The sequence below is a fragment of the Myxocyprinus asiaticus genome, chromosome 29 (assembly GCF_019703515.2).
Source record: "Myxocyprinus asiaticus isolate MX2 ecotype Aquarium Trade chromosome 29, UBuf_Myxa_2, whole genome shotgun sequence".
NCBI classification, from domain to species: Eukaryota; Metazoa; Chordata; class Actinopteri; order Cypriniformes; family Catostomidae; genus Myxocyprinus; species Myxocyprinus asiaticus.
In genome coordinates, this window is record NC_059372.1 from 17,353,599 (window position 1) to 17,378,985 (window position 25,387).

A 25,387-nucleotide genomic window follows, 5' to 3' on the forward strand; every position below is an offset into this window, starting at 1 on the left:
TTATAGCCACGATTCACGTGCATTTTATGGAACAACAGAGCTGAGATATTCTTCCAAAAAAATCTTCGTTTGTGTTCAGCAGAAGAAAGAAAGTCATGAACACCTGGGGTGAGTAAATGATTGGCAAATTTTCATTTTTGGGTGAACTTCTTCCTGTTTTGAACATGTTCCTGCTAGGTGGCGCCCTTTACTTCAGTGTTGGACGGTGCCACGCCACAGCGGAGCGTAAGCGACCCTGCAGTATTGCGTCACAGCTATACAGCCCACATGAGCTTTTCCAGGATTTTCATTGGCTGAATGACACATCGCTCAAACATTGCTGTCATTTCATTGGTCAGGCCGACTGTCATTCAAGCTGTTGACAGGGCAGTTGACGTAATAATTTCATTAAATCAAGGCATTCATCCGTATCCTAAAGCCTGCTCGAGAGGGTCCAACTATCTCGGACTCACGAACATCATAAGCAGCGAGAGACGTGTGGCTGAGAGTGAACCGCAGCTATAATGGGAGTATATAACAAGAAAAGGAACTATTAAGAGCTTAGCAGTGAGGATTTTCTGATTTTCGCTGCTGCTGGTCGTGGTAGACGTCATTGGAGATTTCGTACCGTGCAGGATTTCGATGGTGTTCTAGTCGTCTCTACGAGCGGAAATATAGCGGTAAGTGCCGTCTCATTCCCCTAAAGCCTATTCTAAGACAGAATAATACGTAATAATTATACGTTTGGGTTTAAAATACTACATTCCGCGAATCGCCTATGGGAATAGAAATGGATGTATACTGGAATGTTTGGCTTGCATTTGCAGTTCACTCCGTCAGCGTCCTCCAAACATAATTATGATATTAACAACTTTATTAATTATATGTATTATTTCTACGTGGATGCATAAATGATAATACTGTAAGTGGAAGACAGATATGAGGGTTATGCAAAGCAAGTCAGTGAGTTCATAGGCATTCATAGGCGACATAGTGAGGTCACTGTGTAACAGCTGACTGAAGTGCTGAAGAATAAATAAACTGTGATTTGTTTAATCTCTGAGGAGGTTCGTCATAGCATAAAAATCTATCTGTGGCAATGCTGAGTACATTGTTGTCAGTGCATCATCAATATCACATACCCCGTGATTAATGCAATGTCGGCGTTTTCTTAAACGATCAACGATTTTCTTGTGCTTTACTGTTTTTGTAACACATTTAGTAACTTTAATAGAATAAGTAAGAATAGCTAAAGAAACAATTGATCCTCCCTTTGCAGTGGACATGAATTTTCTTCGACGATATTCTGCCAGATTGAGTTTCATGGGCGTATGCTTTTAATGTCATGAATGACTACAAGGGCAAGGATGAAAACACTCTCTTTCGATGTCATGTGTTTGACTATCGGTCTGCTCGCATTTCTACCGCATTCAAGTTCAAAAATGTTTGCTGCTAAGTAAAATTCCCTTTAATCCACAACCGGAGACAGTCAGTCAAATAACTAACTGCACGCTCATGATAGACTTAATGCATAGAATTGTATGTATTGAATGCTGTTATTGGTCAGTCAGTGTATTTTTGTATGCCATCACGGTTAGGTGTCAGTTAGTCAGAATAAAGTGTTTACTAGTGGCCTGAGCCTGTGATGTACAGTAGGCCCAGCCCTGCTGCAGGCGAGCGGCAGCCATGTTTATGAATCTGTAAAGAAACCATCTAACAGCACCCAGATATTCCAGATAATCCACATCTGTACTGTATGTTTACCAGTTGTGCGACATTGCTTTTGAATTGATCAACTGGCATTTAGTGGGCTAAATGTATAGTTGGCCATTAACTCTTTCATTTGATATTAACATTTTAGATAAAATATATATGTTGCCTGTAAAGTAAAATTAAGCCTATCATAGGTCCTGTAACTGGTCACTATTGTTTCACCATTTTTAATCGCCTTCTTCCTTCACTAGTCCATTTAAAATGGTCCTTTGGTGAAACAAATGCATTGTAAAAGTATTCTGTGTTGTACCTCTCAATTAAAGGAATATTCCGGGTTCAGTACAAGTTAAGCTCAATCGACAGCTTTTGTGGCACAAAAAATGTATTCTGACTCATCCCTCATTTTCTTAAAAAAAAAAAAAAAAAAAAAGCAGCACAAATCTGGGTTACAGTGAGGCACATACAATAAAATTGAATGGGGCCAATCCGTAAACATTAAAATACTCACTGTTTCAAAAGTATTGACACAAAATGTAAACAAGTTAAAATGATTTAAGTGTGATAAAATCACTTGCTAACCTTTTCTGTGTAAAGTTATATCCAATTTTATTCATTGCCATGACGGCGTAACGCCATGAACACTAAAACCCTTTTAAACAAAGATTTAAACAACTTCACAGCTCAAATAACACATGGATTTTAACAGAAGCATTAATGTTAGTGCTTTTGTAAAATTATAAGCTTCAAATTTGTTTGTTTAAATGTACCAAAAATTGGCCCCATTCACTTCCATTGTAAGTGCCTCACTTGATTTTAGCTTTTTTTTTTTTTTTTAAATAAAAGGAGAAACGAGTCAAAATTAATTTTTGTTATGCCACAAATGCTGTCGATTGAGCTTATCTTGTATTGAACCTGGAATATTCTTTAATATGATGTCATAAAACTGCATGCAGAAAAATTATCTATAGAAGAATCTAAAGCTAATAAAATTGTTTTCGATGAATGCATCTAGTCACTTTACAGGACACTGTTGAAACTGCTTGAAAGTTCATGTGTTTTTTCCTAATATATTACCTGTGCTGACTTAGTGTAGTTAAAATAGTTTTTTTTTTTAAGTTTATCTAACCTTTATTTTCTTGTTTACTTTTTTTTTTTTTTTTTTAGCACTATTTAACTTTAATGTTCTCAAATGTTGCATAACAAAGAATACCCCTCTAGGGTTATTGCGAAATGATGATATGGGACATTGTAAACTCTTTGGTGGTCATTTACTTAGAATATTTTGAGATATCTCTGGATAATGTGTAAATTCATTTTACTTTTAGCCTAATAGTTGTGCCACTGGAAAAAAACACTAAGGACATTTTGTTATTCTTTGTAGGAGAACATTCTGTGATATTAAAACACAACAGCTTCAACCATGTCTGGCGCCTCAGTGAAAGTTGCTGTCCGAGTGCGCCCCTTCAACTCAAGGGAGATCGGCAAAGAATCAAAATGCATTATTCAGATGCAAGGGAACTCCACCAGTAAGTATATACTTGTGTACATGGCTCTCATACTGGCTTTGGTATAATTTTTCTGAATTGTTCATAGTCTGTCACATGCCTCCAGACAAGGTGTTCCTGGTATATGTTGACTTTTAGCTTTAGGGTTTTCAGAAAACTCTGAGACATTCTCATAACCAAAAGATGTTATTGCAAATATGCAACATGAGTAACTGCAAAGTAAGAATAGAAGTGGAAGTGGTCTTCTGTTTGAAATGGGAAGAAAAGAAAAGCCTCTCTGTGTGAAATCCCTTTCCTTTGGAAAAGTGAGAGGACTCAAAGAATTCCTGCCTCGGGGACTGTAGTGTGTTTATTATGCAGAGCTGGCCTATTGTGAAGATGGTGAATCTCTGCAGGGCTTGAACTAGGGATGGGTCACAATGGTCAGCTTAGTCACCGATAAGTTATTTAGTGAGGTTGACTAGTTTGTCTATATTTTTTGGTGTAGTTCTGATATTTTTAGGGGTGACATTTTATTAGATTGCTAACAGCATGATTTGCTTTAACTGTTAGACAGTTTGCATGGTATAAACCTGATGGAAAAGTTGTGTCTTTAAATTCATCCCCTACTCCATACACATGTTGAGTGTTTGAGTGTCTCAAACATTACATTTTTAAGATGTGTCAAGTTAAAAATCGTCCAGCTTTTAAAAACACATCTCGAGATGCCTGAATTTGGTTTCATTCCATTGCGCTCTGTCAAGCTGTTTTTGATTGCAAAAACATGTCTTATGTTAACACTTCCAAAGAAACTCATTTGTTCTGGGTCAGGTGACCCAGGCCCAAAACAAGCCTAATTATTAGGGCTTCCTTAATACCAATTAGTTGACTAGTCAATTTTGACAGTATGTAGTTTTGCACTTTCCTAGATTGAACCTGCGGCTCAAGCCTCATATTCATTACTACTGCATTGGTTTAATAGTAGAGGAAGTGAGCTAGTGGGCTGCTTGGCTTATCATACAGTGCAACAAGCCAGTGAAAAGAAATGAGTTGACGTTATCGCCCATGTTGTAGCTTTTATCATTATCACAGCCAAATGAAGAAGAACACGTGACCACATGCGCCTTAGAAATCGTGGAACCTCCCTTAACAAATAATTTGTTTCATTCAAATTGCAGACCTATGATGAAAACAATAGAATTCAGCATGAAGCAGTCACTCATATTTGTAGGAGATAAACATGACCAAGAATAGACATATTAATCTACACAGACTAATGAATATGCAATAAAATTCAGTCCACATGCATCATGAGTATAATTCCATGGTATATAAGAGGTTTTTTTGGGTAGTATATGAGTTCTTAACGTGACGGATATTAGCAAGCGGTGAGTCATTGTGCCCACTGAGACATGATTCATCAAGCTGTTTTGATCAAGGTAACATTTGCTGTGTTGACCACAGAAATACTGGTGTACTAACTATTAAAATGTACTGAGAAAGAAAATGTGTTCACAGATGGAACCTTTCTAAGTTGGAACTACAGCATGTTGGTGGTAAATTACATGGTGAAGAAGGTTTTTAATTCTTACAAACATTTTTTTAGACATTTAAATGTTAAAGTTTGAGAATGCAGTTGGTTTCTATCCAACTGGCTTTAAACCTGCATCTGTTTTAACTTTATGAAGCTTCAAATCCCATGCAGAAAGATGTGTCCTACTGTGTTTACAAGCCTTTCAAAGTCTTTTGTAGGCTTGTGAAAGAAGCTTTTGTCAGCATCAGATTTTCCTCATTTCTACACTTATTATTTAGTGATAACAGGCCGAAACCCTGTGATAAACAAAGCTGTCCGTAGGGAGCACAAGGTCACATGAGAGAGAGCCAAAGCAGTGGTGGCATACAATGAGTTTGAAAGGAAGGAGATCACAGAGACTGCAGTCACACAGCACTCTAGCACACATGCGCAGACTGCGTATGGTAACCGGAGCATGAGATTGGCATTTGTCCCACCCTCTTGATCAGGACACTACTGCGGGAATGTTGTCTTATTACAGTGCCGAGCCATCAAGGATGCTCGTGACAAATACACTTAGCACAATGTTAACTGAAATGTCGATAAGTAGAATAACCTTAATATTTGGTGTCAGAAGTGTTTTGTTTGCTGTGGTATGTGGCAAGCAAGTGATATTCATCAGACAGCTTATGCTGCATATTTAGTTTGAATGTTTGTCTTAACGTTTGTTTTTATTTATCATGGTGTGCTCATGGATCTAATGTGTCTGTCTCACTCTTCTGAAAATACTCACCATTTGGATTGAACCAGAAATCAAATCTGAAAGCACCACAGTTCATTTGTAAAGGAATATTCCATGTTCAATACAAGCTCAATCGACAGCTTTTGTGGCATAATATTGATTACCACTAAAATACATTTTTACTTGCCCCTGCTTTAAAAAAAGCACAAATCTGAGTTCCAGTGAGGCACTGGCAATGGAAGTGAATGAGGCCAATTTGTAAACATTAAAATGCTCACTGTTTCAAAAGTGTAGCCACAAGATGTAAACAGTATGCGTTATAACATGACTTTAGTGTGAAAAAATCGCTTACTAAACTTTTCTGTGTAAAGTTATAGCAGAGATATTCTATACAAAGATATCAACCTCTGCACTTTTACCATTGTAGAGAGCGTAACGGTCAACTTGGATCACGTGAGTCTTCTCTGGCCAATCATATAATGGCTGACGTCAATTGACCGCTTTCAGAATTTAACGACAGCTTTTTGCAGTTGTTGTTGCACTTTTACTTATGGTAGATTTTGAGATATATCTATGTTAGTTAACGTATTTTGGGAATGTAATGTTTGTGGAATGTTTCAGTGAGCGGGAAAAAGAGCACACTTTTGCTGCTGCAGATTTCGGCATGAGAGTCGTAATCTATTTAAAAATAAAAAAATAAAAATAAAATATATATATATTTTTTATATCAGCATCATTGAGCATACGCAGCAGTCATAATAGTTATTACAATAATATAATTACATATATAATATTAATCATTGCAATTTATTTGTCTAATTTAATTGTTGAATCCTAAAAGCCAAAGGAAAAAAACATATATATAAAATTATTAGATAAAATACAATATTGTACAAAATGTATCATATTTGAATACTAAACAGTTATTTTAATTCATCGATGAGAAAACAAAGAACTTCAGAGAGAATCAACATAATAATTCTCTTACAAAGTTGGCATCTGTCTCAAGCATCACATCTCACTGTATGCAGATTGCTTCACTGTTGTCCTTCTACATCTGCTCCCTTCTCCCCCACCCCTTTCTTACCCTGTCCTGTCCTTTTTCAGCTAAAAAGTCACCTCAAGCTCACGTAATGCTTGTATCAAAAATATTTACACAGAAAATCGAAATATTCATGTTTGATATAATTTAAAAGGTCTCAGTGCGACTGGTGTATAGTCCCAATCCCACAGCAGTAAACTTTGTCATAACAAAGATCTGTTTTTTAGAGAAATTAGGTTTCTGCTGTGGAATGTGTGTCCAAGGGGTCCTCAATGTAAATTACTTACAGGGTGTTACCTCCTGTGTCACTGAATTAATTCCCAGATTCCTTTTGTTTACCTTTTGGTTTGATGTAGGCTGCTGTGTTCTGGGTATTTAAGGGAATTTAACACATTGGTCAGGGGAATTCTGTAGCCAGATTAAACTCCATGGCACTGTGTGTGATAAACCCACAACACCATGTTTTTATTGTTAAAGTCAGGTATGCATTCTGTTACTCTTAAGATTCAACTTTGAGCATTGGATGTTTTGTATTAATGGTTTCTGAATTGATTAAATTATGTAATTGGCATGTTACATATTTACCTGACTAATAAATTGTTATTTTGATTATTCTGGATTTTCTTAAACTCATTATTACCAGTAAATGAAGCGCATATGATGTTACTGCGAGCACACAGGCCAGGATATGATTATTAATGCAGGCTGTGAATGTGAGAAAATCCTCAGGCACCGTTTAGTCACTGACTTATCACTTATTTAAGCAAGCTGTATGTATGTGACTAAATTAACATTTTATAATTTTATTATGAGCAAGCCTAATTTGATATTAGTAATCCCTGCAACCACTGATTTATTTTGAGACTGTCCACCTCATGTCCGTGAGATTTACTTAAACTGACTCTAAGTTGACTCTAAGCGACATTGACACCTCTTGAAAGAATAATGAGACAGAATAATCAGAAACACCAGTTTATGATTATATTTAGAAATATGATCAGAAACTGATTGGAACCTTAGTCTAAATTTGAGGTCCATTAAATTGGAGTCTGATTAAATTATCGATTAAATCAAATCGTTTAAGATGTAATACCAATGTTGCGTCTGAAAGACGAACACGCAGATAACTTCACCATTCTATTGGAATACCACCATCGGACCAGCGGATTGGACTTTTACCCACTTATTTTTCAGCCCTGGCCATAGAGACAACTTTTAATGAAGACGAACAATAGACAATAGAGAATTAAATTAAAAGAGGCAGGTAACACTGTAGTGTTTGTTGTTAAATGTGACCTTTAGTATGTAATTGATATATGAAGGGTGAAATAAATGTACAGGTAGGCTTTTCTCAGAACCCTTTTTCTGGGTGTTTTTCACTGAGTGCATTAATGCAAGATAAATATGGGGTTTTGAAGTTGAATACTGTCCTCTTTGATCTGATCTTTCATTTGTGTTGCATGTATTGTATTTGAAAAGAGAAATATGAGGCATTGGGGCTGCATGGAGCTTAAAACCATCTCTCTTGAGAGATCTTAAAGAGTCTTTGCCTCTTACCTCATTCACAATGTGTTGAATCTTTTATTGTTGTGACCTTTTCCTTAATAAAGAAAAAGTGTTTAGGGAAAGGAAACTCCATCTGTAGCAGTATTGTTGTGAATTAATGTGAGCATTGATTATTAAGTGGGGAGATCTTAAAACTCTCTGGCTGTTGCAATGACAGAGCAGATACTGAGAGCAATTAACTAAATGTTTAGTGGAATTTTAACACTGCTTTTAGTTATTAGCGGCTCTTGCTACAAAGCATTACTATTTCTTATACTTACAGTTTGCCTTAGTAATAAACTTTGGTGTGTAACTGGTCTGGTATGTTTGTGTAGGGACCAATGATTTCTATGTTGTGGAAAACACAGATGGAATCTCGGAATCCAGTCATAAAAACGGAATTGGAACACGTGGAATGTCACGGAATTTGACGACATGTATTTGGGATGAAATTTATGTATAAACGCACAATTAATCAAATTAAAATTGTAACATGTCCTAGTGTGATGATTAAACCACAAAAGGCTGAGATTTAATTGAACAAATAGCCTAAATCTGCATGAGCTGCACACTTCAACAGTAAGTGAATGTGATAAGCCAGTGCTTATACACACTAACCGCATCATTAACATCACGCACGGTCTCTGTGTGTGTGTGTGTGTGTGTGTGTGTGTGTGTGTGTGTGTGTGTGTGTGTGTGTGTGTGTGTGTGTGTGTGTGTGTGTGTGTGTGTGTGTGTGTGTGTGTGTGTGTGTGTGTATAAATGACAAAGCGCAAAGCACTTTATTCACTGTGAAGTGCATAGCACATGCAGACTATATATTTATATAATTAAATCATAGCCTTTTGCGGTTTAATAAGCACATTAGCCCATATAGCGAACTGCTTTTCCGGAGGTGAGAAGTGAAGCCGTCAAAAACATCTGGTAAAAATACGACAGAAATATTTTACTTCTTTATAGTAAAATGTAATATTTAATGTAGTAGTAGTAGTAGTAGTAATAATAATGATAATATTATATCAATAATAATTACATTTTATATCTCAAGCAAGAGTTTCATTACTTCTTCCATTAATACTGTGATGCTCTACTGTGTAGCACTCTATTCAACCTAAATAATAATAAAATAATGAAACAATAAAACTCCAACAGCATTGCGACACCCTGGCAACCACCCACAGCACTCTAATATTATAGCTTCAGTTTTTGCACATGTAAGAACCACATAGGAAAATGTAAAAATCTAGTTTTATGTATTTTATATACAGTGTGTGTGTGTGTGTGTGTATGTATGTGTGTGCATATATATATATATATATATATATATAAGTTAACTGAATATGTTATTGCTGATGGTTTCTTCTAGCTAATGCTACTCCAACCTCTTATTTTAGACCGCTGTAGCTCTGCTGTTTTATTAGATAGAGAGATACTGACAGCGGGCCTTTGGGGACAGCCAATGCAGACAGAGTATGGGAAGTGTGTCTGTGAAAGCTTTGCACTCTGAAACTGAGAGATAGAAGAGCTTTATTGATTGATTGAGAGAGAGAGAGAGAGAGAGAGAGAGAGAGAGGTGAAAGATATGTATGGATTGATATAATTCTAACACTGGGAAGGTCATCTTGCCATTGGGCTTTAAGTGTAGACAGAAACGATTGACCTGATTAAGAATGTAATCCTGTGAGCTTGCCTGAGGTCACCAGGCTCCTGTGCTAATCCCAGTGAACCAAGCAGGTGCACGGTCCTCTACTCAAAATGTCACTTCTCACCATGCAGATTTTAGCTACACCTGTTACTCTGCTCTGTTGGGATTTTAAAACGTGTAGAGTTGTATTCCTGTTATTTGATGTTTTAAAAAAATATATACATAATTAGTGATTTTTATGTTTATTATTGTGATTTCTAATTGGAATTGTGAACTTTGTTTATTTTTTTATTTCTTGGCATATTTATGGATGTACCAATTTGGATTTAAAGCATTTAAGCCTAGTGCAGCAAATGACTGTCTGGGTTGAGCAACCATTCGATGATCTTGGGGCGTGATGTTCAAATAATGGAGTAGCTGCTTCCAGGAATATGGCTTCAGGTTTTTTTCTCTAGAAGCACTTAGCAGAGTTCAGTCTCAGTTTTTAGTTTTCTGTAATGCCTCATTTCTCCCCTTGTCAGTTGTTCGAGTGTCCCATTTAACTTCCTTTTTTGGTGATGCTTGCAACGAAAAAAAAAAGCTTAGAATTAGGCAAGCTGTTGCAAACCATCACTAGTGCACCTCAATCTTTTACCATTTGTCAAGTACAGTTGTGCTCTAAAGTTTGCATACCCTTGGAGAATTGGTATTATATGTACCATTTTTTAAAGAAAACATGAGTGAGCAGGCAAAACACATTTATTTCTTATGGAATTCATATTCAGCTGTAGGTTATAACAGAATGGCACAATCATAAAACATGGCGGCAAAGAAAAAAATGAAATGACCCCTGTTCAAAAGTCTGCATACCCTTAGTTCTTAATACTGTGTATTGCCCCCTTTAGCATCAATGACAGTGTGCAGTCTTTTGTAATAGTTGTCTGTGAGGCCCCAAATTCTTGCAGGTGGTATAGCTGCCCATTCATCTTGGCAGAATGCATCCAGGTCATGCAAAGTCTTTGGTCGTCTTGCATGAACTGCACATTTGAGATCTCCCCAGAGTGGCTCGATGATATTAAGGTCAGGAGACTGTGATGGCCACTCCAGAACCTTCACCTTTTTCTGCTGTAACCACTGGAGGGTCAACTTGGCCTTGTGCTTAGGGTCATTGTCGTGCTGGAAAGTCCAAGAGCGTCCCATGCACGGTTTTCATGCAGAAGAATGCAAATTGTCTGCCAGTATTTTCTGATAACATGCTGCATTCATCTTGCCATCAATTTTCACAAGATTCCCCGTAACTTTAGAGCTCACACACCCCCAAAACATCAGTGAGCCACCACCATGCTTCACAGTGGGGATGGTATTCTTTTCACTATAGGCCTTGTTGACCCCTCTCCAAACATAGCGCTTATGGTTGTGACCATAAAGCTCTATTTTGGTCTCGTCACTCCAAGCTGTGAGGCGTGTCAAGGTGTTGTCGGGCATATTGTAACCGGGCTTTTTTGTGGCATTGGTGCAGTAATGGCTTCTTTCTGGCAACTCGACCATGCAGCTCATTTTTGTTCAATTATCGTCATATTGTGCTCCTTGAAACAACCACACCATCTTTTTCCAGAGCAGCCTGTATTTCTCCTGAGGTTACCTGTGGGTTTTTCTTTGTATCCGAACAATTCTTCTGGCAGTTGTGGCTGAAATCTTTCTGGGTCTACCTGACCTTGGCTTGGTATCAAGAGATCCCCGAATTTTCCACTTCTTAATAAGTGATTGAACAGTACTGACTGGCATTTTCAAGGCTTTGGATATCTTTTTATATCCTTTTCCATCTTTATAAAGTTCCATTACCTTGTTACACAGGTCTTTTGACAGTTCTTTCTGCTCCCGATGGCTCAGTATCTAGCCTGCTCAGTGCATCCATTATGATTTAAAAAGGAGCTAAACAACTATGTGATAATAAATGGCTTCATATGATCACTATCCTTAAATAAGGATGATCAGTCATATTTTCAAAATTAATGCCAAAATTTCACAATTTCTGCCAGGGTATGCAAACTTGAGCACAAATGTAGTTTGCTAATATCTTACTGTGTTTATCTTGCTCCAAGGATCCTTTATCACTCACCATTTCTAACTCTTAAATGCTGGCTGAGTGATAAACCCTAGTGAACTGAGTCACTGTCTATTTTCTACATAAGCAGCTGTTTATATAAACCACATTCTAATCAAAATGGAAATTAATTAGAAAACAATTTGAGACACTTTTCATAGCGAGAAACTTTGTTTACAGCCATGCAAGTGGCGCTCCACACAAGATAATCAATATAGACTCGTAATGGCTTCAAATGTTAGCATGTGGCTTAGCTAAAACGTTTGTGCTGAAATGGGCACAAAAATGTTGCATGGGGTGAAATAATGAATTTTTAATTAGGAATTCTTTTCTTTAAATACTTGGGCAAAAGTATGGGCAATTATTCAAAATAAAATTTAAATCCAGATATGACCTTGTGCGATTTTTATTTATATTTTGTTTTTTTATTTTTATCTTTATTTTTTTATACCGCAAAAAGGCTGTGATTCAATTAAATAAATAAATTGTCTGCTCGCATGTTCATGCTGCTCTGTCCTGTCTGTATTGTGGTTGTGTATTATTACAGTGTTTTCAGTAGAGGTCAACTAATATGGGTTTTTTAATGGCCGATACTGATATCCAGAAAGCAGGGTGGCCAATATGCCGATATAATGCCAATATATCACACAGTTTAATATTATAGTTAATTGCATACATTTATTGTCTAAAGAAAATTATTTAACTTTTATTCAGCATTATATTTACTCAAACTTTCACACACGGACTGACCATCATGCAGCATTCTTGAGTCAGTGGGACGCAGTTTTGATCAGACTTTTATCAAACGCACTTAAGAGTATGAGTGCTCATACGTGTCTCTGCAAGAACGTTTAAATGAGACTCTGCACATCGGTCTATTATTGTGGTAACAAAATGGAACGTAACAACAAAATGAACGGTGATTGGTCATTTACATTCGGCACTGTCACAGCTTGAGAAACTAGTTGGCCAAATGGGAAAAATACCAAATATCGGGTGATTTATCGGCTTTGCCGATATATCGGTCGACCACTAGTTTTCACAGAGTTTGTGCTCCACAACTCCATCACGTGCTCAGAGTAATAGATGTGCTCCAAGTTCGGTTCCGTTTGTTTACGTGTGCTGAGTGCATTATATTTAAAGCACTCCAGATTCATTTAATTTCACTTTTGCTTTATTCCAAATATGTTTGACCACTACAAGTTAATATACAAATATAAATAAATAATACACCCCATGGCACTGGGTATTTGTGAACAGAGGATGAGATGTTAAAATGAGGACCACATTATGCAGCTGTTGTAAATGTGAATTTCACTACACACAAACTCTTCATGCAGATGAATAGTGGGCTGAGACCCTATCACAAAGTGGACATTGGACAGGTACAATGCAAATACGCAGATTATTTTTTTATAATATGTTTTTAAATAAAACAATTTTATTTCCCTTGGTTTCATCGACTTTGATTTGGTTGTCCTCTCCACAATGGTATTGTGATGGTGAATACGATTTTGGCCAAAATGTTTGGTTAGATATCTTAGAATGTAGCCTAATTTAGCTATCTACAACTTAATAGTTTTTTTCCGTAAATGTTCCTATGAGGCCCTTAAAAGCCATCTAGGTAGGCAGTTCATTAAGTTTTGAGATGCAGCCACTGTATCGCACACACTAGTGCTATAGACAAACAAGTTACGCTTGAAACACTTGAAGAACATTGTAATTATAACTTAAATAAATGTCAATTTACACTCTGCAAATATATGTTAATGCTACCGCTCTCTTTTCTTTCTATCGTGCTCTGCCAGCAGTTATGATTTGTGAGTTCACACACATTTGACTTCACACTCTGCCATGTGGAAATTGTTTTTCAAAATGCAGAAAGACATGTTATGCAATACTTATTGAGTGTCATCTGCCTGCTTGTCTCTTTTAACCCTTACTGTCCAGCTGTGTATTCTTGGAAAATTCTAATTGCACTTGCTTTGCATCCTGCCTAGCAACAAGATGTAGTGCTTTTGACGGTCAGTAATTCTGTGAAAGCTGCTAGTGGCCATTAGAGTAGCTTATGTTATTGAGTCCTACCTTTGCTAGTACTTTAGATGCAACAACATGCCTATTTTGAAATCGCTTGATAAGCACTGTTTTCTTTCCTGTGTTGAAGTATTTCCTTTAGAAACTGCAAGTTTGAAAAGAACATATCAGAGAGTTTGTCCCTTTTTTTTTAAGTATAGCCAATGGGCTTTAGTTACATTACATCCATGAACCATGATTTGCTACTTGCTAGTCGATTGCAAATGGTATTGGGGGAGGGACATTCTCATTCTAGAGAGCATTTGATTGGACAAAAATCTGTGTAGTGCAAGATGAGCCAAGAGAAAGACTGTAAATTTGAAATGTGTTTAAAGTTTAAGAGTACACTACCATTTAGATGGCCTCGAAACTAACACAAAAAAGCCACAATTTTATTTAATGTGATCCATAGTAGACTCTATATTAGAGCTTAGACCCCTCACAACTCTCATGCCATCCAATTCCTTACAGTTTCTCCTTCGGTTATACGTTTTGTTAACGATGGATGAAGTGTATGTATTCAGTGGTGCATATTTTAAATGGGTTGAAACTGGAGGTGATTTAACCTCATGTTACTTTGCCACAGATGTACTGTGACAGATTTAGAGAGATTTGTCTCAGGTTGTCTTTAAGTTTTTGATTTACTGCAGGTCAAAAATAACAGCTCTTATAAAAGGGAAGTTGAAAGGTCTAAGTCTCATGTCTGAAACTAGGCTGGTTGGAAACTTAGTTTGGGGCTCTCTGAACAGCTGTAGAAACTACCAGGTTTATAAAGCCCCCGCCCTCTGGGGGCCCAGAGACAGTCAAAGCAGCAGTGGTGTCTGAGGGATCTTCTAAGTATGTCATAGAATTTATCAGTGGAATGCAGTTGGATATGAATGTTAAAAGATCATCTGTTTGCTTTGAAGCATAATAACAGCATATAATTTTTACATTCAATTTATTTTATATTTAATATAAAACATTATATATATATAACTTTATATACAAGTCTGAATGGACCATTTTTATATTTTCATTAAAGTGAGAAAGACTAGGCTACAAACTAGTAATTGTATTGTCTTTCCTTGTCATCCATGCCAGAGATGATGACATCTGGTTCATTTCACAAAATTAGAACAGAAATCTATTTGGTTATTGTTAAAGGCTCGTAACTTGCTGATTAATAAAGCTAAATTTAGAAGGAAAAAAATTATATGAACTAAAGGCACTCTGGAACCACGTTAACTTATGCGTCACTTCATGTCTTCTCTCATGCGGGTAGCGTGTGCTGAGCGGGACAGGGCATAAATGAAGCGTGTTCGGTGCTAGAGAAAAATATTTAAGAACACAGCACAGAAAGATCAGATCTGGTGTACATAGCACTGTTGTTTTGTCGCGCTGCTCACTAGAGACGCCATAGGCTAATTGTTAGCAAGCCAGCTAACTTTAGCAACTTCATAGAGTCTGAGGAAGTAGAACTGCTTGCATTTTTAGCGACATGCACCTGATCGTCTAGATGTAGATCACTGGCTAAATATCGAAAATTACTCAAAAGCTTATCATCGATATAGTGGATTTTCTTTTTTTTTTTTTTTTTTATCGCAATAAATATCGAGATTGTTTTATCGCCTAACCCTACATTCAACAAAAATCTTGCCGCTGTCTAGGGCTGAATGATTTGGACCAAAAAATCAAATTGCAATTATTTTGAAAACGATTGCGATTTGAACTGCGATATGATAAACATAAAACAAAAAATATGTGTGATTCCTTTTAACCAAAATTAAACCATGCTTTGCCCATGCTTTACTGCCAGCTGGAAATACTGTTCTAGAAAGGGTCACACTTGAGTCCTCTTCCAAAAAAAAAATAAAATAAATTATATATATGTAATATATACATTATTTTTTTTATAATATATATATATATATATATATAAAACGTTTTTTAGTAAAGGGGGAGAGAGAGAATTACAATCACTTTTCATAATATTTTTTTTGAAACCCATTCAACTTGAATTTTATATTATTGCAATATAATAATGTTAAGACTAAAGTTAATGTTATAGAAATATATTATTGTATAATAATACTTTATTACTATAATAATTTATTATTATGATTATTTAGTAGTAATTTATTTCTTTTGCAATTTCCAGTGTTTCCCCTAGGATTTTTTCAGTTGTGCGTGCGTCCATGAGCCCGTAACGCTGGACCCGTACTTACACACGTCAATGGAGAAATAGCATAAAATGACCTTAGAACCATTATTGATGGGTTATTCATTTTCTCCTTGTCCTGTGTGTGTTTACTGGGGGCTTTTGAAGAGCTCTGGAAGGCTCTGGGTGTGAAATTTACTAAAACATCTGAACATTTACAACAATCTTACCTAAATCTCACAGGCGGTTACAATTCTTATCTCTAGTTTTATTCAGAATGATTTTTAAAGTAAATAGCCTATTTATGGTCCTCTGTTTCAGTTACTTGTTTCTCAGCAAGATGTGATGCAATCATGTGCTGACTTACATTTATGTTGTTGTTCTTGGCAGATACCTTTTAACAAAGACTATAACCGGTAGTTAAAGGGCAGTTCACCCCAAAATGAAATTTCTGTCATTACTAACCCCCAAGCCTGTATGAATTTCTCTCTTCTGTGGAATACAAAAGGAGGGTTGCAAAATTCTTTGAATTTTCAAAGATGGAAACTTTCCATGGGAATTAACGGGAATATATGAGAATTAATGGGAATAAACTGGAAATTTGCAAAATTGCATGTTAGCATATAATAGGGAACTTAAATGTAGTAAAAAAATTTTTTTAAAAAACATCTTGCAGCATAATCTTGATTAAAACAACCAGATTTAATGCAAATTCAGTTGAATTTCTACCCTGCGCATTCCTCAATCACATGCACACAGCGCACTACTTACTGCAGGCTACTTACTACAGCAGGACTATTGAAGCCACACTACTGAGCCCAAGGACTACATCAAGTCAAGTAAGTTTTGATGATATTACTAGGGTAAATATATTTGATCTATGGTATTAAAGTTTAACTAGCATATACTAAATCAAAATGTGTTTATACAGTAGCTAGCTAGCCAGTAAATCAGATATGCTAATTGTAAGCTAGCTAACACCATTTCATTGACAATTTAAGAGGCTACATATCATGGTGCTGTGATGCTGTTTCTTCTGCCTTCTGCTAGCCAGTTTTCTGTTATCATACAAGAATGTAGGTTATAGTTTGATTTAGCATGCTGATTGAGGAGTTGTTCATCTATTCATCTAGCCTATTTCTATTCATTTGTCCAGCATCATTTGTAAAATATTTTTACCATTCCAGGATATTCCAATTGTTTATTTATATATCTGTGCATGGCATTGCATTAGTGTTTTTTTCTAATCTTATTCTACAGAACAATACCACGTGCACCATCTGATATGTGGATACATTTCACCTCAGCCAATGTTGAAGTAAAGGCTGTGTACATTTGCAAATACTGTGCAAAGACCTATGTTAAGAATGCCACAAAGATGCAGCAGCATATAGCCAAGTGCCCAAAGTTTTTTCCAATATTTCCAAAATTCCCCAGCTTAACTTCCCATGGAAAGTTTCTGGAAAGTTTCCGGAAATTTACCAGAAATTTTCCGCCCCTTAGCAACCCTAGATGTTAGGCAGAATGTTAGTTCCAGTCACGATTCACTGTCACTGTATTTTTCCCATACATTCTCCCTAACATGTCCTTTTGAGTTCCAAAGTAGAAAGGAAATCGTAAACGTTTGCAAGTGATAACAGAATTACTATCACTTTAAGAATACAACTCAGTACCCACAAGTTACATTAAAATGGCCATTTAGTGTTGACAAAATGCATTGAAAATGTTAACAGATGAAATCCTGAGAGAGAACCTTGCTTATATGTATATTAAAGATAGAAAAGGATATTTTTTCATGTTATGATTATTATTATTATTATTATTATTATTATTATAGTGTTTATATTACTTTATTATTATTATTTATGCACATGTTTACATACTATAAACAGTTTACTGATTCTCAGGTTTGATTGACCTGTACAGGTCAGATGGAGCTCCAGATAGATGGAGATGACACGTGTAACAGGTGTTTAATTGTTTCTCTTCTCCCTGCAGTAGGTTCTCTTCACTCAGAGTAGTTCTGGTAGTGGTTTACACAAAGCATTTTTGCTGTGTCTGCCTTTCTTGTCAAAGGTTCTGTAATATGATATAAAAGAGTGATATGAAAATGCTGCGATATGAAAGGCGGGAAAACTAGATTGCTCCGTCGTTGCGTGCTTGCAATGTTAACAGCTTTGCTTTGTTGATTTATAAACAGAAGCAATAGTTTTATCGCATCACTCACTTACAGAGACACAGTACAACGCCATTCGCATGTCGAATCTTAAGTTCAGTAAATATGCGACAAACATACTTGTGACTTTCACTGCGCACGCTTACACAAAACTCAACAAGCGTTCAGTGAGGTGCACGGGAGAGGGAGAGAAGGATGCGGGAGAGCTGATTTACTTGCGCAGATTCTGAAATTACAGTTTGATACAAACACAAGATTATTGATTTGTTCATCTGTATGGATTGGTTTACCAATTCGCAGCTACTTGTTAAAGTGAATAAAAGTGTGTAGTAATTCCCCGCATTCTGAACTTGGAACATGATTAAATCTGTGTGCAATACCTGCAATCTCGTGCTGATATTCAGACCCTTCGGGTATCCTGCTTCTCCGTTGCAGGACACGTTCATGTTGGACTGCTGTACGGTGACGTCACTGTGATTATGTGCGTGTGCGTGTGTGTGTGTGTGTGTGTGTGCGTGTGGTGGGCTCCCTTTCGTTTCATAGTACCAGCCCCATTCAACAGTGTGGAGTGTAAAAAGCGCACAGCTGACTGGCCCTAGCAAGCATTACGTTGCGTAAAGAATATTAATGAACCATGTGAAATCTCAGCAGTGGCACTCATAAGCGGTGCGGCGCATCTAGGGGAAACATTGAATTTCTTAATTTACTATGCAGTCCCGGTAAACCCTCAAGCCTTTATTTCGGTGGAAGCTTTAATTTTGAAAACTGAAGGGACAGAAGTTTATGTTGTTTGAAGCGGAGTTGACTACAGTCTTTTAATGCAGTGGAATGCTCTCATCTGCCTTGCTGTCAACAAAAACCACTCTCATGGGATTATTTTAAATGTGTATAGTAAATTTGTAGTGGCCAAACATAGAGGTATGTGAAATTATGCAAATGTTCAATTAAAGTAAATCTGGGGCACTATAAATAATGCACTCGGTGCACGTTAACTCACCTAAATGAACTCATAGCACATCTGTCACTCAGGGCACCAGATAGATAGAGTTTGTGTGTATGGAGCACAGAACCACTCTGAAACCACATGTGTAATACAATGATCCCATTTACATGTATTTAAGAAAGCACTACACACTACAGACAAAACAGCCATGCATTTTTTTATTATTATTGTTATTTTTCATTTTTGGAGCTTGAGAATTCACTGTTCACTGTCATTATATGGCAAGTAAACCCTTTGAAGACTTTTGGAAATGTTTCTTTTGATGTTCTATGACAGAAAAAAAAAAAGTGGAAAATGGTTTGAGTAACATGGGGGTGAGTAAATAATGACAGAATTTTTCTTTTTGGATGAACTGTTCCTTTAAAATTTTATACAAGTGCAGAATCAGTATCTTGTCATACAGAGAAAATCTATTTACACAGAGGATATTTCCTTGTGTGCTGGGAAGCCAGTTCTCCACCTTGTTTACCATACCAGCCTGTAATTACCTGTATAGTGGCTGTGTGTTGATCTCAGAGCTGCATGAGACGAGGAGGGATGAGATGAGCCGAGGGGCTGATGCAGCAGTGAAGCAGAGTACAGCCTCTGTCACGTGCACAAGTGCGTGAGAGAGCTTCAATGGCTTGTACTTGGAACTATGGGATTTTGCTCCCATTATAATGACATGGATGTGTAGACAGTTCCTTTAGTGAAAAGGCGAAGAAAATAGGGCACAAAAAACAGCTGTACATCTACATCACATGACTGAGAGTCCTTTGGTGGAAATGGACAGCAGTGTTTAGTAGAGGTCTTTTATGGACATCACCTCACACTCTAGCTGTCAGTATGAGCTGAGATTCCTGCACCTGAGGTGGATGAGCAATAAATCAATTGTTTGCTATTCTGCTCTAGTAAATCAAAATATTCCACAGCAAAAGGTACAAGTGTAGCTTTCTTAAAGCTGAAGTATGTAATTTAGGCATCACTAGAGGCGCCAAATGGAATTGCCAAAATAATGACTGTTTTCAAACTGGTTTCCTGTCTTCCATTGCTCCAACTAAAGCTCCGTTCACACATGCAGCGACTTTATAGTTTGTTATCCCTTGTCCCTGTACTGTGAAGTTGCTAGAGGGCGTTCCTACTGCTTTCACTCTGTTGGACTGCACATCGGGCCATTAAGGCTGTCACATTTAAATTCGAAATTCAAATATTCGTTGAATTTAAGGGAAAAAATGCACATTTTAGCATTCGAATTTTGGATGTGTGCCAAGCACTGATGATGACTTCGACTCTTGGGCTAAAACAGGCACAAGTGCTATGGATAAATTGTAACGTGTTTTAAAGGTTGAATTTCCTTTTTAATTGACCGTGTGTAAAAAAAAAAACAAAAAAAAAAAAAAACATTTTTGTTACTGCAAAAGATGCTGAAAAAAGTGAGATGCGACACTGCGGTCAAAGACATCCATCTAGCACATGCTATTTTTTTTCTTAAAAAACGCTTAAGGGAACGCCAGCTCTGGCTCTGGCTCTGCTGTATTTCACAACGAGATTGCTTCTATATTTAGTTATTTGGTATTTTGGTAATTCCCTCATAATTTGAGATCTACATCACCTGAATTGTTTGGAGTGCATCTGGACTGTGAGCTGTGTTTTCTTCCTCTCCTCAGTCAGGCGCGAGCTGCGGTGCTCCTCTCGCGCGCCATCATTAGTTTCATATCTGATCTCCATGTTGCGTTAAGTGAGATCAAAGGACTATTCAACAACGAAAATTTGTGTCGACAATTTTTTTTTATTGTTGATGTTGTCGATAATGTCGACTAATTGTTTCAGCCCTAATGTATGAATCAAACTCACTCAGACTGCTGACAATTTCTTTTACACAATTAATTTTATTATACCCGTCGCTAAAAGTTGCTGCATGTGTGAACGGGGCTTAGTAGGTTGTACCACCACAAATCCGTTATCAGTAATTTTATGTCCTGAATTGTTGACCCTTCTCAGAACAGAGCTGTTCAGACGTGATATCTGTTCTGAACGTAGGCAAACTCGGAAGTCTAATTCTCCATGGGTTTTCATAATGGGTTTTTTGAATTTATGAGTAAAATAATGTCCGTGTTAGGGTTGCTTCGATACCAAGATTTTGGCTTCGGTACGATACCAGCCCTGGTACCTCGGTACCGATACTATAATCAACAAATAAAACACCTTTTTGAACTAAATTATACAGAAAATGACGATTAAAAGAACTGCACAAAGTCTTACAGATTCAAATGATGCGTTTTCCATTTAAATTTTTCTGGATTCCTTGTTTACATTTTTTAATTAAATGTTATGATCAAATTATGTTTAATCAAATTGATACATACAGTTTTAATCAAATAAAAATATAATTATTTTATTTATTTTTTTACAAAAAATTGCTATTTTCTTTTTGGTAAAATAAAATGCTGCACAAAAGAGCTTCACAGTATTAATGAAAACATTAATGAAAAAAAATCTGATTTCCTGTGGTACAAGGCTGCTTGCGTTTGTGATATTGCTTACAGATAATAATAATAATAATAATAGTAGAATAACCATTTAATGTTACATAATTGTTGTTATGGGTATTATTGCTAATTTTGGAATATTACATTTTATACAGTAGTTATATTTTTCTGTCTTCAATTTCAGGCATCCATTTGACAAGGGCTCCATGTCAATTTCACCAATTTCAGGCATCCATGTCAGCAGGACTTTTATTTTGACAGACCTTTGAGTTCATCCTGTTTTTCGGGTTAGTTATATCAAGCTTCCCATTAATGCTGGGATACTCCCGTCGCGACTCTCGAGCTGAAATCTCCAAGCTGCACTCGAAATTAGCAACAAGATGATATCATACCTTTTTAATTTTTGGGTATCGTGGTACTTCGTTAGTACCGGTAAACCGCGCAGCCCTAGTCTGTGGTAAACACTACTTGACGATACATGGACGTTTTGTTCAACAACATAAATTACACACTTTCGTACCTCAAACTTGGATTTTGAAGACACTGTGTGCTTTTAATTTATTTTATTTTTTAAATTAAATACAGCATCAAAATTCACATTTGAGGTATGACTTTGTGTAATTTATGTTGCCAAACAAAACGTCCACGTATTGTCAAATACTGTTTACCACAGACCTCATTTTACTCAAGTTCAAAACCCCATTATGAAAACCCAGAGGGAACCCATGGCAAATTCTCTTTTGGGTTTTTTGGTCTACAAGCTGAAAAGCTCTATTATGTGCACCAGAACAACTTGATATCTGTTGAGCAAAACAAGAACCAACAAGAAAATTTTATTAAGAATGTACAAATCATAGCAGACGAATAGCAGAGTTTCTGGTATTAAATTATCTCTCGCTCTCTCTATCGCTCTCCCTCCTACCAGCTCTGGTATCTTTTATTAGAGTCAGAGTGAACAGGGAACTGAATGTGAGAGTGGCAACACATAGAGCTTTGTAGTCTTGGCACGGCTAGTCATAGCCACTACTTTTTTCATTCTGTATTATTCATGGGAATGAAAAGCAGAATTTAGAAAGAAAAACATTCAGTCTGTCTGGCCGGCAGTCATTTGGCAGGGTCTACCTGTGGTCTGGATTCTGTCTGGAATTGGAGGCCTGGACCTCACCCACATCGAAAACCATGGCATTACATGCTGTTCAGCTGTGCTAATGCTCTGTAGCTAACCTCCACTGTACACAAACACACCTCAGGGTTCCCACACTAATGGATAACCAGGAAATATTAGGGAATTAGTTTTTTTTTTTTTTTTTTTTTCAGGCCTGGAAAATGGTTTCTTGGAAATGAATAAACCTTTGAAAATCATGGACATTTTTGTAGTGAATAAATATTTTTGTAGGTTTGCTCTGCTCTTGAATATTTAAAATATATATAGCTAATATTAAAATAGATAAACAATTGTAAAGTATGGAAAATGCTTGTAAAAGTCATAGAAATATCCCATAAGTGAGTAAACCATTCTCTTGAGTCAGTTCTCCTAAATGAATCGGTCAAACTGGTTCATAAATCCGTTGAAATGGTTTGAATTCATTAGAGAATTAAAATGATTTTGAAATATCTTTATCCAATAATAACAAATAAAAGGTAATTGAAAAGTAATGGACATTTTTTTTTGGTCCAAATTGTGGAAACCCTGACAATTACCAAAAAAACATTATAAACAGGCAAAGAAATTGGTATAATTGATCATTTCCACTGTTCTTTAGAAGTTGAAATGAAGCAATTAGTCATCTAGGATTAGCCGTCTCTCAGAATTCTCTCAATGGTACAGTAGCAGAAACTCTTGGTGCATATAGTGCTGACAAACTCTGGTCCTCTGCTGATACAGTCACCGTCTGGAAGCTTTTTGGTTCATTGAAGCCCACAAAACAGAAATGGGCTGCATATTGTGGTGCTGTTGTCCAAATTAAAGCTGTTTATAGTGGGTGGGATGGTGAACAGCCCTATTAAAGTTCACTTCATTGTTCTGTAGGTCTTGGGTCTTTGGTTGGAGGAGTCTAATGATCTCAATTCATTATGGGCCAAAGTTATTATGGTGTTGGCGGGGACACAAAGACATGAATAGATCGAGAGGCTAATGAACAAATATTTGTGGGCTCAGAGTTATTTGGTTTAACACTGTTCTCTCAGCTTGAAGACTATGGAGTCTTTCTGCCAAATCAGGCCTCATTCGATTGTCGGTATCAATAAATATTTGTAGTTATATGCAGTAATATCACAATCCTTTAATCTCAAACGATGCAAAAATGTAGTCTCCATTTATCGGCCTATGTTTAGCTGGTGAAAATAGTTCAGCTTCCTGGACTTTCCCCTTTCCACTGGTGTGATTTATGAGGAGTGGAACATGTCCTCATGTCTTGGCTGAAACTGAAGAGGTTTCAGAGGCTGCTGTCATAATCCCTCACTGGTTCTACACACACTCACTGACACTCAAACACACTCGTACTGCACACACAAGCATGTTGGTCTGAACCTGTGAGGACTGATATTGTTTCCTCCTCGCATCTGGTGTGTGTATGTTTGTGTATGCATGCATGCACATTACTGTCATACACGCTTGGCAAACAGCTCAAATCCATTTGGTATCGAGTTGCTCAAATTTGATATTCCTTCAAGGTATGAGCCTGCAGGACATGCTGTATATATACACAAATTGTTTTTTTACATAAAACAATAGCAAACTGTAGAACTGACCGTTGTCTTAGGCAACTGATTTTCTAAATAGTTGTGCAAGTTTTATTTCTCTCGTATCTTTCTGCAGTCTCTTTCTTTTCTTTGGATAAAATAATTGTGAATTATTTTATAAAAACTCAAATCAATATTGCATGTCCAATAAAATATATAGTATATAGTATCCTGGTCATTATAGCAAAATATACCCCCTCTTGGTTATCCTATAATTACCATCTGAATATACATTATCCCTTACATATACAGACATGTATAAGTGTGTGCATATGTACATAGCACGTGTCCCATGCGGTTTCATTGAGTGCAGTGTGTCGGAGAGGTCTGAGTGCAGAAATCTGCCCATTCCTTTCTTTAACTGAAGAGCTGTCAGTATGTGAGGCTGCACTCCCCATCTGCTGCTACAAAAATAGACTGAGCACTCTGGACATCTTAGCAGCTGGGCAATGCCTCACTTTTTTCTAGTGATTTTGCCCACCCTTATATCTCCAGCTCTGGATGATTATAATCTCATACAGTGCTCACATTCTGTCCTTATTTGACCACTACTTTTCTTTCTTCATTGATAAAACATGATGAAACATATTTTAAACATAAATTGATCATAAACCAAACACGATCAAACATCACAAAACCAAAGTACAATAGTAGTATATAAGTAAAGTCATCAAAACTATGAAATACGTAACACTCATGGGAGTATGGAAATTATGTTATGATGAAAAAATGTTAAACAAATCAATTATCTTACTGTATATATTGGCTTCTTTAAAGAAGCCATCCTTAGTCTAGATTACAGCTCTTTAGACTCTGGGCATTTTCTCAACCAACTTCATGAGGTGCCACCCTGGATGATTTTTCAACTGTATTGAAGGAGTTCCCATATATGCAAAGAACTTGTTGGCTCATTCACTATCCTGTCCTCATCCATTACAAAAATAAATGAATAAATAAAATAAAAAAGATAGTTTTGTAAAGAAATTCATACTTGGGCAGCATCATATTTATCTACAAAACTCATTTCAAGCTTTTAAGC

At 36.6% G+C, this 25,387-nt stretch overlaps 1 protein-coding gene across 8 annotated transcripts in view; it reads left to right on the plus strand.

The window, feature by feature from the left end:
- The first annotated feature begins 392 nt into the window (after positions 1-392).
- The window catches only part of kif1b (kinesin family member 1B), a 117,601-nt gene continuing 92,606 nt past the window's right edge, over positions 393-25,387 (plus strand). For all 8 annotated transcript variants that reach the window (XM_051662150.1, XM_051662152.1, XM_051662153.1 and 5 more), the window contains exons 1-2: positions 393-659; positions 3,074-3,218. In XM_051662150.1, coding sequence (XP_051518110.1) covers positions 3,113-3,218 — 106 coding nt within the window. In that variant the 5' untranslated portion in view covers positions 393-659; positions 3,074-3,112. The remainder of the gene's footprint in view (positions 660-3,073; positions 3,219-25,387) is intronic.